General features: G+C 44.4%; 1 protein-coding gene across 2 annotated transcripts in view; it reads right to left on the bottom strand.

Moving 5' to 3' along the window:
* Nucleotides 1-2,635: 2,635 nt before the first annotated feature.
* Nucleotides 2,636-11,689, bottom strand: part of ACER3 (alkaline ceramidase 3) — a 48,259-nt gene continuing 39,205 nt past the window's right edge. The window contains exons 9-11 of one of the 2 annotated variants that reach the window (XM_033145998.1): nt 9,281-9,385; nt 7,481-7,526; nt 2,636-2,793 (exon numbers count right to left, since the gene is read on the bottom strand). In XM_033145998.1, the coding sequence (XP_033001889.1) occupies nt 2,722-2,793; nt 7,481-7,526; nt 9,281-9,385 (223 nt within the window). In that variant the 3' untranslated portion in view covers nt 2,636-2,721. Of the gene's footprint in view, nt 2,794-7,197; nt 7,359-7,480; nt 7,527-9,280; nt 9,386-11,689 lie in introns of those variants that run through there. The other variant, XM_033145999.1, reaches the window with a different exon arrangement.

Below are 11,689 nucleotides of genomic sequence, written 5' to 3'. Positions count from 1 at the left end.
ACATTGCACACCACTGATCGGTAACGGAATACAGGCACGAGATAACAAACACGATTCGCAGGCTGGCCAATTCACATGACAGCCAAAAGAAAGCCAAAGGGAAGTCAACCGTGAGCAGTGCTGGAAACTCAGGGGCATAAGCTAGGCACCAAAACGGAATGCCTAGTTGCCATTTTGGGGGGACAGGTGGCTCAAAAAAAAAAATTCGTATTTTTCAATGCGACTTTTGTTTCCCGAAATTCGTTCTGATTCTGCAGATATAAAATAGCGGGTAGGATTCTACAGGGTGTGTTGCTAGCGCGTGAAAACAGTCCAGATCCAAGAATCCCCAGGCATGCACCTCCAGATGGTGGAGACATCAAGCACCATTGTGGCATGTGGGCATCTGTACTTGGGTCACTAGAGGCCGATAGCCAGGTGTAAAATGCGCCTGGCGGCCTGGCAAATTTCAAATATGAAGCAATGCCCTTCCTCAGAATTCACATAGGGAAAATGTGAATGCAGTCCTTTGCAGCAGAGCAGGGGTGGGCAACCTTTTTGGCCTCTGACCCCCATTTCCCCCACACCCCACAGGCCAACGCTGTCAGTCAGCTGGGACCATGCACCTGTCAATCATCTGATGTCATAATTGGCACCAGGTGTTGTGACAGGCGGTTGTAGCACCTGCCTGTCAGCCAGCTTGCAGGGCTGAGGGGGAGACAGCAGTGAACGGCTTATGCACGGGGAGTTCAATCTAAGAAGCAGCGACCCCTAACCTCGACCGCATGGGAACTCTTATTGCATGAGCACAAGGAGGGGGTGGAGAAATGCACTTTTGTGATTCTTCCACTTTTAAGTGGCTGGAAAACTCAGGAAGGCAGCAAATATTCCAAATGAAGAGAAGCAAAAGCAGAGAAAATAATGACATGGGTGCTTGTGATGGGCATCCTGGTTAGGAATAGTCTTTTCTTAAGTCTTTTTCTTAAGGGGTGTGGAGGTTTTGGGTACCAGTGCCATTCAGGGGCTTCTTAAACTGAGCTGCCTCATTAGCTCAAGAGAGGCTGCTGACTTTAGCCAAAGCACACAGAAGCTCAAAGCATGCGTGGAAGAAAAGCAATGCAACAAAACCACATTTCCTTCACTATCTGGCAGAAATTGACAGAAGCCGAACAGCCCAATTTTTAGCTCCTCGCAGTGTTAAGAAGCACCCAAGGCAAAATTCCTGCTCAACATTCAGGGATGCCTACCAAACTGCAAAACACATGCACACCCTATCAGTTTTCAGGTAGCATAATTGTAGAATTGGGCACATGTTTCTTTTTAAGAACCTCTGAAGCAATAGCCAAGAAAGGGGCAGATGGCCAACTGACCCTTTTCTTTTCTTCGTTTTAGGAAGGCGCAATCCTAACTCTCTTATTACGTTTTTATTCTGTCCATCCTCCAAGGAGCTCAGGGTGCCACACCCAATATTCTCAAAACAACCCTGTGAGGTAGGTTAGGCTGAGAGATAAGAGACTCAAAAGACGACACGTGTGCATCTGAACAGTTGTGGATGGATTTTGTACTCAGGAAGGCAGGCAGGCATGAATTAAAATTTGTTTGGGAATGAGAACTGGCAACTGGTTACCTCCAGGCAACTATTTAGGACTGCAATGAAAGTCCAGCTTCACAGTTCACATCTCCAATTGGTCGGAGGGCGAGAGCTAAGGCAGGTTTGTTCCTTTGGCCTACAATTATCCCATGGAGGGGAAGTGGTTTTCGGAGGGATGATTCTCCTACTCTGGCTCAAAACATTTTGCAGCTGCACAGTGATCGGAGAAATATGTCCCAGCATCCTCTACTGTTCCATAAGGGATCCTGGGTCACACCTCTCTAACTAATACTGTTTTATTGGTTCCGCAAGTAACCACTGGGGTGGACAACTGGACTTCTGTTTATGGTGCGAGTATCTGAAGAAGTGTGCATGCACACGAAAGCTCATACCAGGAACAAACTCAGTTGGTCTCTAAGGTGCTACTGGAAAGAATTTTCAATTTTGTTTTGACTATGGTGCGAGTATCACTGACTAACAGCAAATTTTACAAACCTTTTACACGCGGAAAGCCACCCCCCCATCAAATTAAAATCCCACTGTCTGTAAAAAAATACAAACAGGACATATCGCTCAGCTAAGAGAATAACACTCCTTCCCCAGCTCCCCTTACCATGTGCAAATTGCTAAAGAAACCAGTTTTTGGAAAGCCAGAGTAAAGCCCTGGACTGTTAGGATGTTACCAGCAGACATACAGAGTGCGCCTGAGAACACAGAGACCCCTATAAAAATCAAATAGATGGCCTGTCCGTTCCCTGTCTGGCTCCAATGATGCTCAGGCGCATTAGGTTTTCACCCACAAATGAAAATTCTGGCCAGCCAAACGAAAACCTCCGTAACCCACCGTCAAGAACAGAAAACACACTTGCTTTCTGTGAGCAGCACCATCTGCCAGCCCAGCAGCTCCAAAAATATGGTACACAGAAATCCCACACCCTCGTTTTGACACCTCAAGCACAGAAAAACCTCTAATCGTGGCATCTGTAGATAGGCTGGCTCTCACTTCTACAGATTCTCTGCAGCTCCAGAGGGAAGGGAAGGGGGATATTCCTTTGCAAGAACATCCAACACGCCAGTCCAAGTGGTTTATTGTAGACTCTCCTGATGCATCCGGGGTAAGTTGTCTCTTCAGCGTTGGTCAAATGTCCTCGTCATTGCTTCTTCGCAGATTCTTGCTTATTGGTCGATTCTACTAAGAGAACAGGCCAAATCCCAAAGAGAAACTATTGAAAGGAAGGGAGAAAAGGGGTTCTTAAGACTGCTGGGCCGAAACATAGAAACACAACACACATAACCTCCCTGGAGATTGCCAACTGATCAGACAAAACGTTCCGGTTTTTTGCTCCTGTCCATTTGAAAGCAGCTTGATCTGTAGAGGCCAGTGGGTTTTCACGGCATGCAAGCAAGCAGATTGTCACTTGCTAATGTCCACGGACCAAGCTGCTGTTAAAGACGCAGGAGCCAGGGGAATGAACATGATTAGTAAATAGTAAATCCAGTTTACGCAGCGTTTATACACAAGAGCATCTGGGTGATTCTTCTGATAAACGTTTATTGGTTTAATAGGCAAAAAAAAGATGAAGAGCTGTCATACTGTACATGCCTGATACTCTGATACTGAGTCGAACCTTTTGGTCCATTTAGCTCAGTATAGTCAACACTGACAGCAGCTCTCCAGGGTTTCAGGCAGGGAGTCTCGCCCAAGCCTACCTAGAGATGCCCGCAAGGACTGAACCTGGGACCTTCTGAATGCATACGCATGCACAAGACAGATGCTCTCCCACTGAGCCGTGGCGTCCCCTGGACTCAGTGCACAAGCAACCAGGAATTTTAGCCGGCTTGGGAAAGACAACGTTAACCTTCACATTATAAGAGGCGATTCACGTGGCCTGGAGTCTGCGTCGGGATAGACACGAGAGCGGCTGTTATGTGCAGAGAAGTGTTCTCATTGCTGCAATCCCGGGATCCCGAACCCTAGTACTGCGGCACTGGGAGAAAGCCATTGGAGGGGACTCTTGCCATCAGAACAAAGTTACAGGTGGGTAGCCGTGTTGGTCTGCCAGTCGAAACAAAATAGAAAATTCTTTCCAGTAGCACCTTAGAGACCAACTGTGTTTGTTCTTGGTATGAGCTTTCGTGTGCATGCACACGAAAGCTCATACCAAGAACAAACTCAGTTGGTCTCTAAGGTGCTACTGGAAAGAATTTTCTATTTTGTTTCATCACAACAAAGGCACCTTTGTTAAGGCAAGAGGAGAGACTGGCCTGGCCCCAGCCGTCAGCCCGAGGAGGAGTGCAGTTGCTGAAGGAAGTTTGCCTCCCTCCTCTCTGCCAGAAACTGAATAATACTCTGCTCCAACTGCCCCAGGGACTGTGGAGGGCGGCACCCTGTGGCCCCATTTGCCAGCTGGGGGTGCATGGGCTCCTGGGTTTTAAATATTAGTGCAGGCAACTCCATGGCACTGCTTTTGATGCCTACAAAAAGCAGTTTCGTTTAGGCAACCCTACCCAGACACGTAATTTTCATATGTACATCTGTTTTTCACACTAATGAATTTCTCTGCATTTTGATGTTACTACGTTATTCCTGCATTGCAGGGGGTTGGACCAGATGACCGTTGGGAGTCCCTTCCAACTCTACAACTCTATGCTTCTTTGTGTGCTGCTTTTAAAGTCTGTTTTTAATTCTTACGTTTACTTAGTATTTTATACCGTCTTATGCTTTCTTTAAGAGTACCTGCCGCATTTTTCGCTCCATAGGGCGCACTGGACCTTAGGGCGCACCTCGTTTTTAGAGGAGGAAAGAAGAAGAAAAAAATATTTTTCTGGTTTTCCTCCTCTAAAAGCCCTGTTTTTTTGAGGATCAGCTAAAAGTTTCCAGCTTTTTTTTGCAAAGGGAAAAGCCCCCCCCCCCTTTAGAATCAGCTAAAAGTTTTGCAGCTTTTTTTGCAAAGGGAAAAGCCCTGGGTTTTTTTGAGGATCAGCTAAAAGTTTTGCAGCTTTTTTTGCAAAGGGGGAAAAGCAAAGCTCCTTTTGCAAAGGGGGAAAAGCAAAGAGGCTGCTGAGCAGGTCCTTTCAACGCCCCCTTTTCTCTTTGTAAAAAGAAAAAGCACTATCTGCTTTTGGCCCATGGGCAATTCAGCTCCAGCTACCACCGTTCGCTCCATAAGGCGCACAGAGTTTCTCCCTTACTTTTTAGGAGGGAAAAAGTGTGTCTTATGGAGCGAAAAATACGGTACAGGTATATATGAAAGGTGGTGCAGTTATTCGATCAAAAGGCATCTTCAAAAATGACATTTACTTTATTGTATTTTCATTTTTATGCATTTCACAAGGCCAGAGTGGGTTACAACATCAAGGATAATACAAGGAAACAGTAACAACGGTCATCACCCATCTAAATGCAAACCAGTTAAATCACTAAATAGAAAATTCCTTAACAGCCTAAACAAAACAGCAAAGCAAGAAAGCAAGACAATCCTTTATCTCCTCCCAGTGACATGAAGCTTTAAAATGCTGCAGTGCTGCATGCTGGAGACACTGCCCCACTCCCATTGACCCCTCCGTCTTTCCAAGCGAATGACTTGGCAAGGACTTCCAAAGCTAAGCTCTCCCTCCCTCTGTATGCCCTGTGAAGCACTGAGCATTTTGTGAAAGTGAAGCAAGTTCTTAGCAGCTGGGCTGTGTCTCTTGGAAGCTTTTCCAACTGTGGCACTGGGCAAACCTTTGCTATTTTAAAGTAGGTGCCATTTGGAGCGGTTCCCACTTGGATGCCTGCCTTGTGTGTTAGTTCAGCGCTGCAATCTTCAGTGGAAGATTTTCAAGACAATTAGGCACGTCCCAACAATAGGGACGGGAGAAAGCTACACCCACCTCATTGAGATTTAGCAATATTATCACCCGGAGTGTGCCCTTGTTGTCTCCACACACGAAAAAAAGGGTGCAAGCTGTTTCATTACTGTTGCGGGACACGACGTTCTGGTAGTTCAGAACAATGTTTCAGAACAATGCTCAAAACAACCAAGAAATGTGCATGCACACGAAAGCTCACACCAAGAACAAACTTAGTTGGTCTCTAAGGTGCTACTGGAAATAATTTTTATTTATTTATTTTGTTTTGATATCTCTGATGGGTTTTTTAAAGAGGCTTGTGCCTTAGGCCCCGAGAGAAACCCTCAAGGCAAGCGAGGCATCAAGTTAATCATGTGAATGCAAGTAACGTGCTTGGGGTTTTGTTTTTTATGTAAATAGGAAGCAAGAGCAGTGTAGGGGTTGGAGTTTAACATGTTCTCCCCGCCCCCATCATGGTTCCAACAAAACTGCATCTCCGAAACTGGAATTTTTGTTTCAAGGGAAGCCGATTTGCTGCTGCCCAGTGGGGGCACTGAAATGCAAGCAGCAGCTTCTGAGAGACCTCAGAATCATTTACATCATGGTAAATTTGAGGTGCTCTTGGACTCCCGATATCCACCAGCCGTTGCTAATGGCTCCGGTGAACAGAACCAAGGGAGCTGGGAGTCCCACATCTGGTTTAGAGTTTGGGATAAATACACACACGCAAAAACAGAGGTGCTATTCAAGTAACTGGGCATTGATTAGATACGCTTACTAAGAAAACGAATCGTTCCTAAGTCAAAAGATTGCTCCTTGTTCTATGCTGACACACACATCTAACGCCAGAGTGCTCCCCTCTTGTGAAGGGGGAGCAGGGAGGGTGCTCTCTGCGAAAGGGCCACCTGTCACTGAAGGTTTTGCAAGACGTTAAGGTGAATTTTAAAGGTAGTTAAAATCAACTATGGGTACACGTTTTTAAACCGACTGAAAAGTTTTGCAGTTACTGTTCTCATTGATTCGTCAATGAAAACTTTGCTTCCTTTATACCGAGGGAAAAAATGAGCGCCGTATCCAGGGATGTAGGAAATGCTGCGGGAACAAAGGAGGCAGCCTTAAAACAGATCATTTATCCATCCAGCCCGGTATTGTTTACCCTGGTAGTTCTGAAAATCCCCCTCTATGGACCACTTGCAAATGGCTGGTCTTGGCAGATCATTGAATTATTATTTTTTTGCGCCTGTTGTCACACGCTGTATTTTTATTGATTCTTTCATCTCCTATATTGTATTTTATTGTACGACAATCTGAATTCCAACAGAACTCAAATTGTATGCATTCTTCACAGACTCGTTTTGGTCTGCCTGAACGAAGCCTGTGGTCCACAGACCACAGTTTGGGAACTCCAGTGGCTGGCAAAAGAATTCCAGGGCAATTAAAAAAAAATTCTCAGGATCAGAGAAAAAGAGAGGGGAGGGAGAGAGATCAATTCTGCCTCAATGACTGCACCTTCCTTCTATGCAATTTGGTTGCGTCCATTAATCCAAAATTTCTGCAGAACTGCTTCAGCTACGATCACTTAAAACGCCTGGCTGCTTAACGCCTCGAGACCCCGAAGTGGTTTTGCTGGCGCTACCTCGATCGCCTGGTCGATGAATCGCATTTGGAAGATGCAATAAATCTCCTTACAGCTGCAGGTGGGCACAAGTAGCTAACTGGAAAACGCTTATGGATCCCTTCGTTTCTCAAGAGGTCCTTGCAGGTGACAAAATTAACTCACTACAAAAGGACTCAAGCAGGTTTTATAACTCAATAAAATTTATTGGTGGGGGCGGAATGACAGTGGTTCATTATGTTTTTGAATAATATAGCTCAGGATGCGTGTGCCCTTTTATCTTCTTTCTCAATGTTAAATTGACACTGCAGATTTTATGTATGTCGTATCTTTTGTTTTTCCCTACAGTAAAAAAAAATTAAATCAAAAAAGAAAAGAAAATTCATCACTACCACTCTTATATGCTTCTGTCCTATCAAGCCCCGTCACCTGCACAAACCGCAAATTGCTGTAGAATTCCTTACCTTGACCTTTGGCCTGTACTTCAGGTAAAGTGTCCTTGAATATAAGCTAAAGAGGAGAGGTGGGTGGAGAGAAGGAAATGAAGATTAAAACAAGCGCTTGGGTATATCAGCTTAGTTGAGATGACAGAACATGGCGCCAACTCAACTGAACACCGGAGCTGCTGGACAGCTCAGTCGGCAGAGCAGAAGACTCTTAAATCTCAGGGTTGTGAGTTCGAGCCCCACGTTGGGCAAAAGATTCCTGCATCGCAGGGGGTTGGACTAGATGACCCTCGGGGTAACTTTCCAACTCTACAAAGGCAAAAACAACCAGCCTCCTGTTTTGTGTGCCTGGGACTGTGAGAGCAGGAGGTGGCAGAGAACCTGGTGGGGAACCATGGAGCTTCTGATTGCTGAAATTGGGACTCTTGTGCAGCGATACTGAGGTGGGGGGTCACTAAGAGGAGCCTGGCTCTGCTGGACCAGGCCAAAGGCCCTGTGAGTGGATCCTGAGCTTACAGGGTTAAAACAGCTCTTGGAGATCGCCCTGCCTCACTGGGTGTGTTTACAGATGGGTCCTTTCCTTTGTTCTGTTCAGTTTGCTTTCGTTTTCAACCGAGAGAGATGCGCAAGATGCCAGTCTTCTCTCCAGGAGGTTTTTTGTGATTTCTGCTGCTTGTAAATAAAGCTTGTAGATTAGAAACAAGCTGGAATGTGTGAGTTTTATTGCTGGCAGGCTCTGAGGCACAAGGCACACCAAAACGCTGCGCAAAAGAAGACTGCAAACTCTGCTCAAGCACGGGAGAAGCAGGTATGCAAGCAGAAGCCTGCTGGGCTCCGTTTTCCAAGTTCCACACTGTTTTGTGGTTTTTCCACTCAAAACAGAACAGGCCCACCCTGTCTAGCACGCTGCTCTTCCGGTGGCCAACCACATGTCTATGAGAAGTCAACATGCAGGGCCTGAGTGCAACTACCTTCTCCCGGCTTGCGATTCCCAGCAGCTGGGATTCAGAGCTCAGGTGGAGAGGGCAGGTGGGCAAAGCTGTAGCCAGAGCCAGCTACAGGCATTTTGCTGCCCGAGCCAATTGTCTCCTTGGCCCCCACAAGTCCAGCTGCATAGTCAAATTATTGTGGCACCTGGATGAGTTAACCCCACAAGTAGGGCTGGGTGATATATCGCCCAAAACCAGTTTCGAGTCCATAGCGCGTCATCGGTTTCATTTTTTGACCTGGCAATGTATCACAAATCATGATGTGTGTGCAGGCGGGCCAAGCAAAAATCACAATGCGGGAAAAACCATGAAGCCAGCAAATGCCTCTACATAGCTCCATCCTTATTGCAGACACTGTGATATATCAGTAGATCGCGATGTTTAGCTGGTGGTATATCAAGAAGTTGAAAACCAGATGTTGCCCACACCTGCCCTACCCACAAGTGCCTTCTCTCCCCCTTCCTGGCACTGAAAAATAAAATAAGAATAAACTGTTATTTATTCTGTTGTCCTTTCAGAAGAGTTCCATGTCAGCTGCCTGAGGCGGCTGCCCCACTCTACCTAATGACAGGGCCGGCGCTGCACCAGTTGCTGCAGTTCCTCCCTGCCAACCCCCTTGCCACCTGTCACCCGCTGCTGCCCCTCTTCAATGCATACAGCCCAGGACACAGCTCCTGATCTTATTAACAGAACTTTTCGCGGAAAAAGAAGTCGCGCGTCTTAATCTTCTGGAAGGAAGGGGAATGCTTTACGGCTATGAAGTTGGAAGCACATGGGGCAGGAGTTTCCCCACCCAGAGCCCACGAACGAGAAGGGGAGGCCGTCACACCTGAACAAGATATGAAGGTAGGACCCGAGGCCTGTTAAAATGTGCCACCAAGCGTGAAACTGCGTCACGACGCTCACAATCGGAGGTAGCCTCTCCCGCAAAGCCCTGTGGAGAGAGAGAAAAATAGGGCAGAGTCACAACTTGGGCCTCTAAGCCGCTCAATTTATATCCCCGTCAGACCAGAAGCAGCAGGATCAAAGACATGCAGTTGTTGCTCCAGTTGCTCAGGTAACTTTCTTTTTTTTTTTTTTAAATATTTTTTATTGTTTTTGCATCATAAAAACAGATAACAGAAAAGAAAAACAAAAATAAATACTGTTTTGTCTTTTTACATGGTTTGCATTGTCTCTTAAACTCCGCCGAGTTTTTGACTTCCCTCCGCTTCTACATTAGTTTTCCAAGGTACATCATTCGTCCGCTTTTCTCAGTTTTATTTGGTTATAGCTAATCTTAATATTCATTCTGAAATTTTCTTATTATTCTGTTGCTTTGCAAGAATTTTATCTCACCTGTAAGTGCTTACAAATTTCTACTGTCTTTTAAATATTCTAGGAATTTACTCCAATCCAAACTTATCTGCTGATCTCTTTGGTTTCTTATTCTGCTTGTTAATCTAGCCATTTCCAAGTATTCCACAAGCTTCCCTCTCCATTCTGCTACCGTTGGTAGGTTTGACGTTTTCCAATTCTGGGCTAGCAGGATTCTTGCTGCCGTGGTGGCGTAAAGAAAAAATTTTTGATCTCTCTTTTTAATCTCGCCTCCCACCATCCCTAGCAAGAAAGCTTCGGGTCTTTTTGGAAATGTATACTGAAGTATCTTTTTTATCTCATTATATATGGCCTCCCAGAATGTTTTAACTTTGTCGCAAACCCACCACATATGGTAAAACTCTCCGTCTTTCTTTTCACACTTCCAACACTTCTTGTTATTTTTCCTATACATTTTTGCTAGTTTCACTGGGGTTAAATACCAGCGATAGATCATTTTCATGATGTTTTCTTTTAATATCGTACAAGCAGTAAATTTTAAATGATGATTCCATAATTTCTCCCACGCTTCCATCTGAATGTTATGCCCCACATCAATAGCCCATTTAACCATAACTTCTTTTATCTCCTCGTCTTTTGTGTACCACTCCAACAGATAATTGTACATTTTAGATAACAATTTCTCACCTCCCTCCAATATTTCCGCCTGGAATTTAGATTTATTTTTATCGAAATTGCCCTTTCTTTTCTCTTCATTAAACAAATTATGCACTTGGAAATATTGTATCCATCCTGTTAATTTCTCTGCCACCTGCTCAAAAGGTCTTATTTCCCAACCTTTCTCCGTCTCTACTAACAATTCTTCATACGTTAGCCAATTATCTTCGGTATTGGTTTTCTTTAGTGTCAAAATTTCCGTTGGGGATAGCCATCTAGGCGTTTTCCTTTCCAGCAAACTTTTATGCCTCTCCCACACCTCATATAATGGTTTTCTAAATACATGATTTAGAAATTCTTTATGGACTTTAACCTTGTTCTTCCAGAGGTATGAGTGCCACCCGTATCTGTTGTTAAATCCCTCCAGATCCAAAATTTCCTTATTTTTTAATATCATCCATTCTCTGGCCCAAATCAGACATGACGCCTCATAGTAAATTTTTAAATCCGGCAGTCCAAAACCACCTCTTTCCCTTTTGTCCACCAATAACTTATGCTTTATCCTGGGTGGTTTTCCTTGCCATATGAATTTAGATATTATTTTTTGCCATTCCTTAAATTGGCTTATCCCCTTAACCACTGGTAGCATTTGAAAGAGAAATAGGGCTCTCGGTAAAATGTTCATTTTAATACTTGCTATCCTTCCCCAGAACGATAGCTTTAATCTACTCCAAATTTCTAGATCTTTTTTAATTTCTCTCCAGGTTGGAACATAATTATCTCCGAACAAATTTATATTTTTTGGAGTGAGCCAAATTCCTAAATATTTGATCTTCTTGGTTGCCATAATGCCAAATGATTTTTGTAGCTCTTCAATCTCCTCCTTGCTCAGGTTCTTTGTCAGCATTTTAGTTTTCCCTCTATTTATCTTAAAGCCGGCTAGTCTCCCAAACTCCTCTATCACCTTCAACAGTTCTTCCATACTTTTTTGTGGTTCTTCCAATGTGATCACCAGGTCGTCAGCAAAGGCCTTTAGTTTTAGTTCTCTTTTTCCAATCTTTATACCTTTAATTCCTTTTTCTCCTCTTATTTTATTTGCCAATATCTCTAAAACCAGAATAAACATAAGAGGGGAAATGGGGCAGCCTTGTCTTGTCCCCTTTGTTATCCTGACATCATCCGATAATTCACTATTTATGATTAATTTAGCTGTTTGATCTGAATAAATGGCTTTAATTCCATTTATAAACTTTTCTCCAAATTC

This window comes from Lacerta agilis, chromosome 4, assembly GCF_009819535.1.
Source record: "Lacerta agilis isolate rLacAgi1 chromosome 4, rLacAgi1.pri, whole genome shotgun sequence".
NCBI classification, from domain to species: Eukaryota; Metazoa; Chordata; class Lepidosauria; order Squamata; family Lacertidae; genus Lacerta; species Lacerta agilis.
The sequence above is the reverse complement of the archived record's forward strand: the minus strand, read 5'-3'. Positions and strand labels throughout refer to the sequence as shown.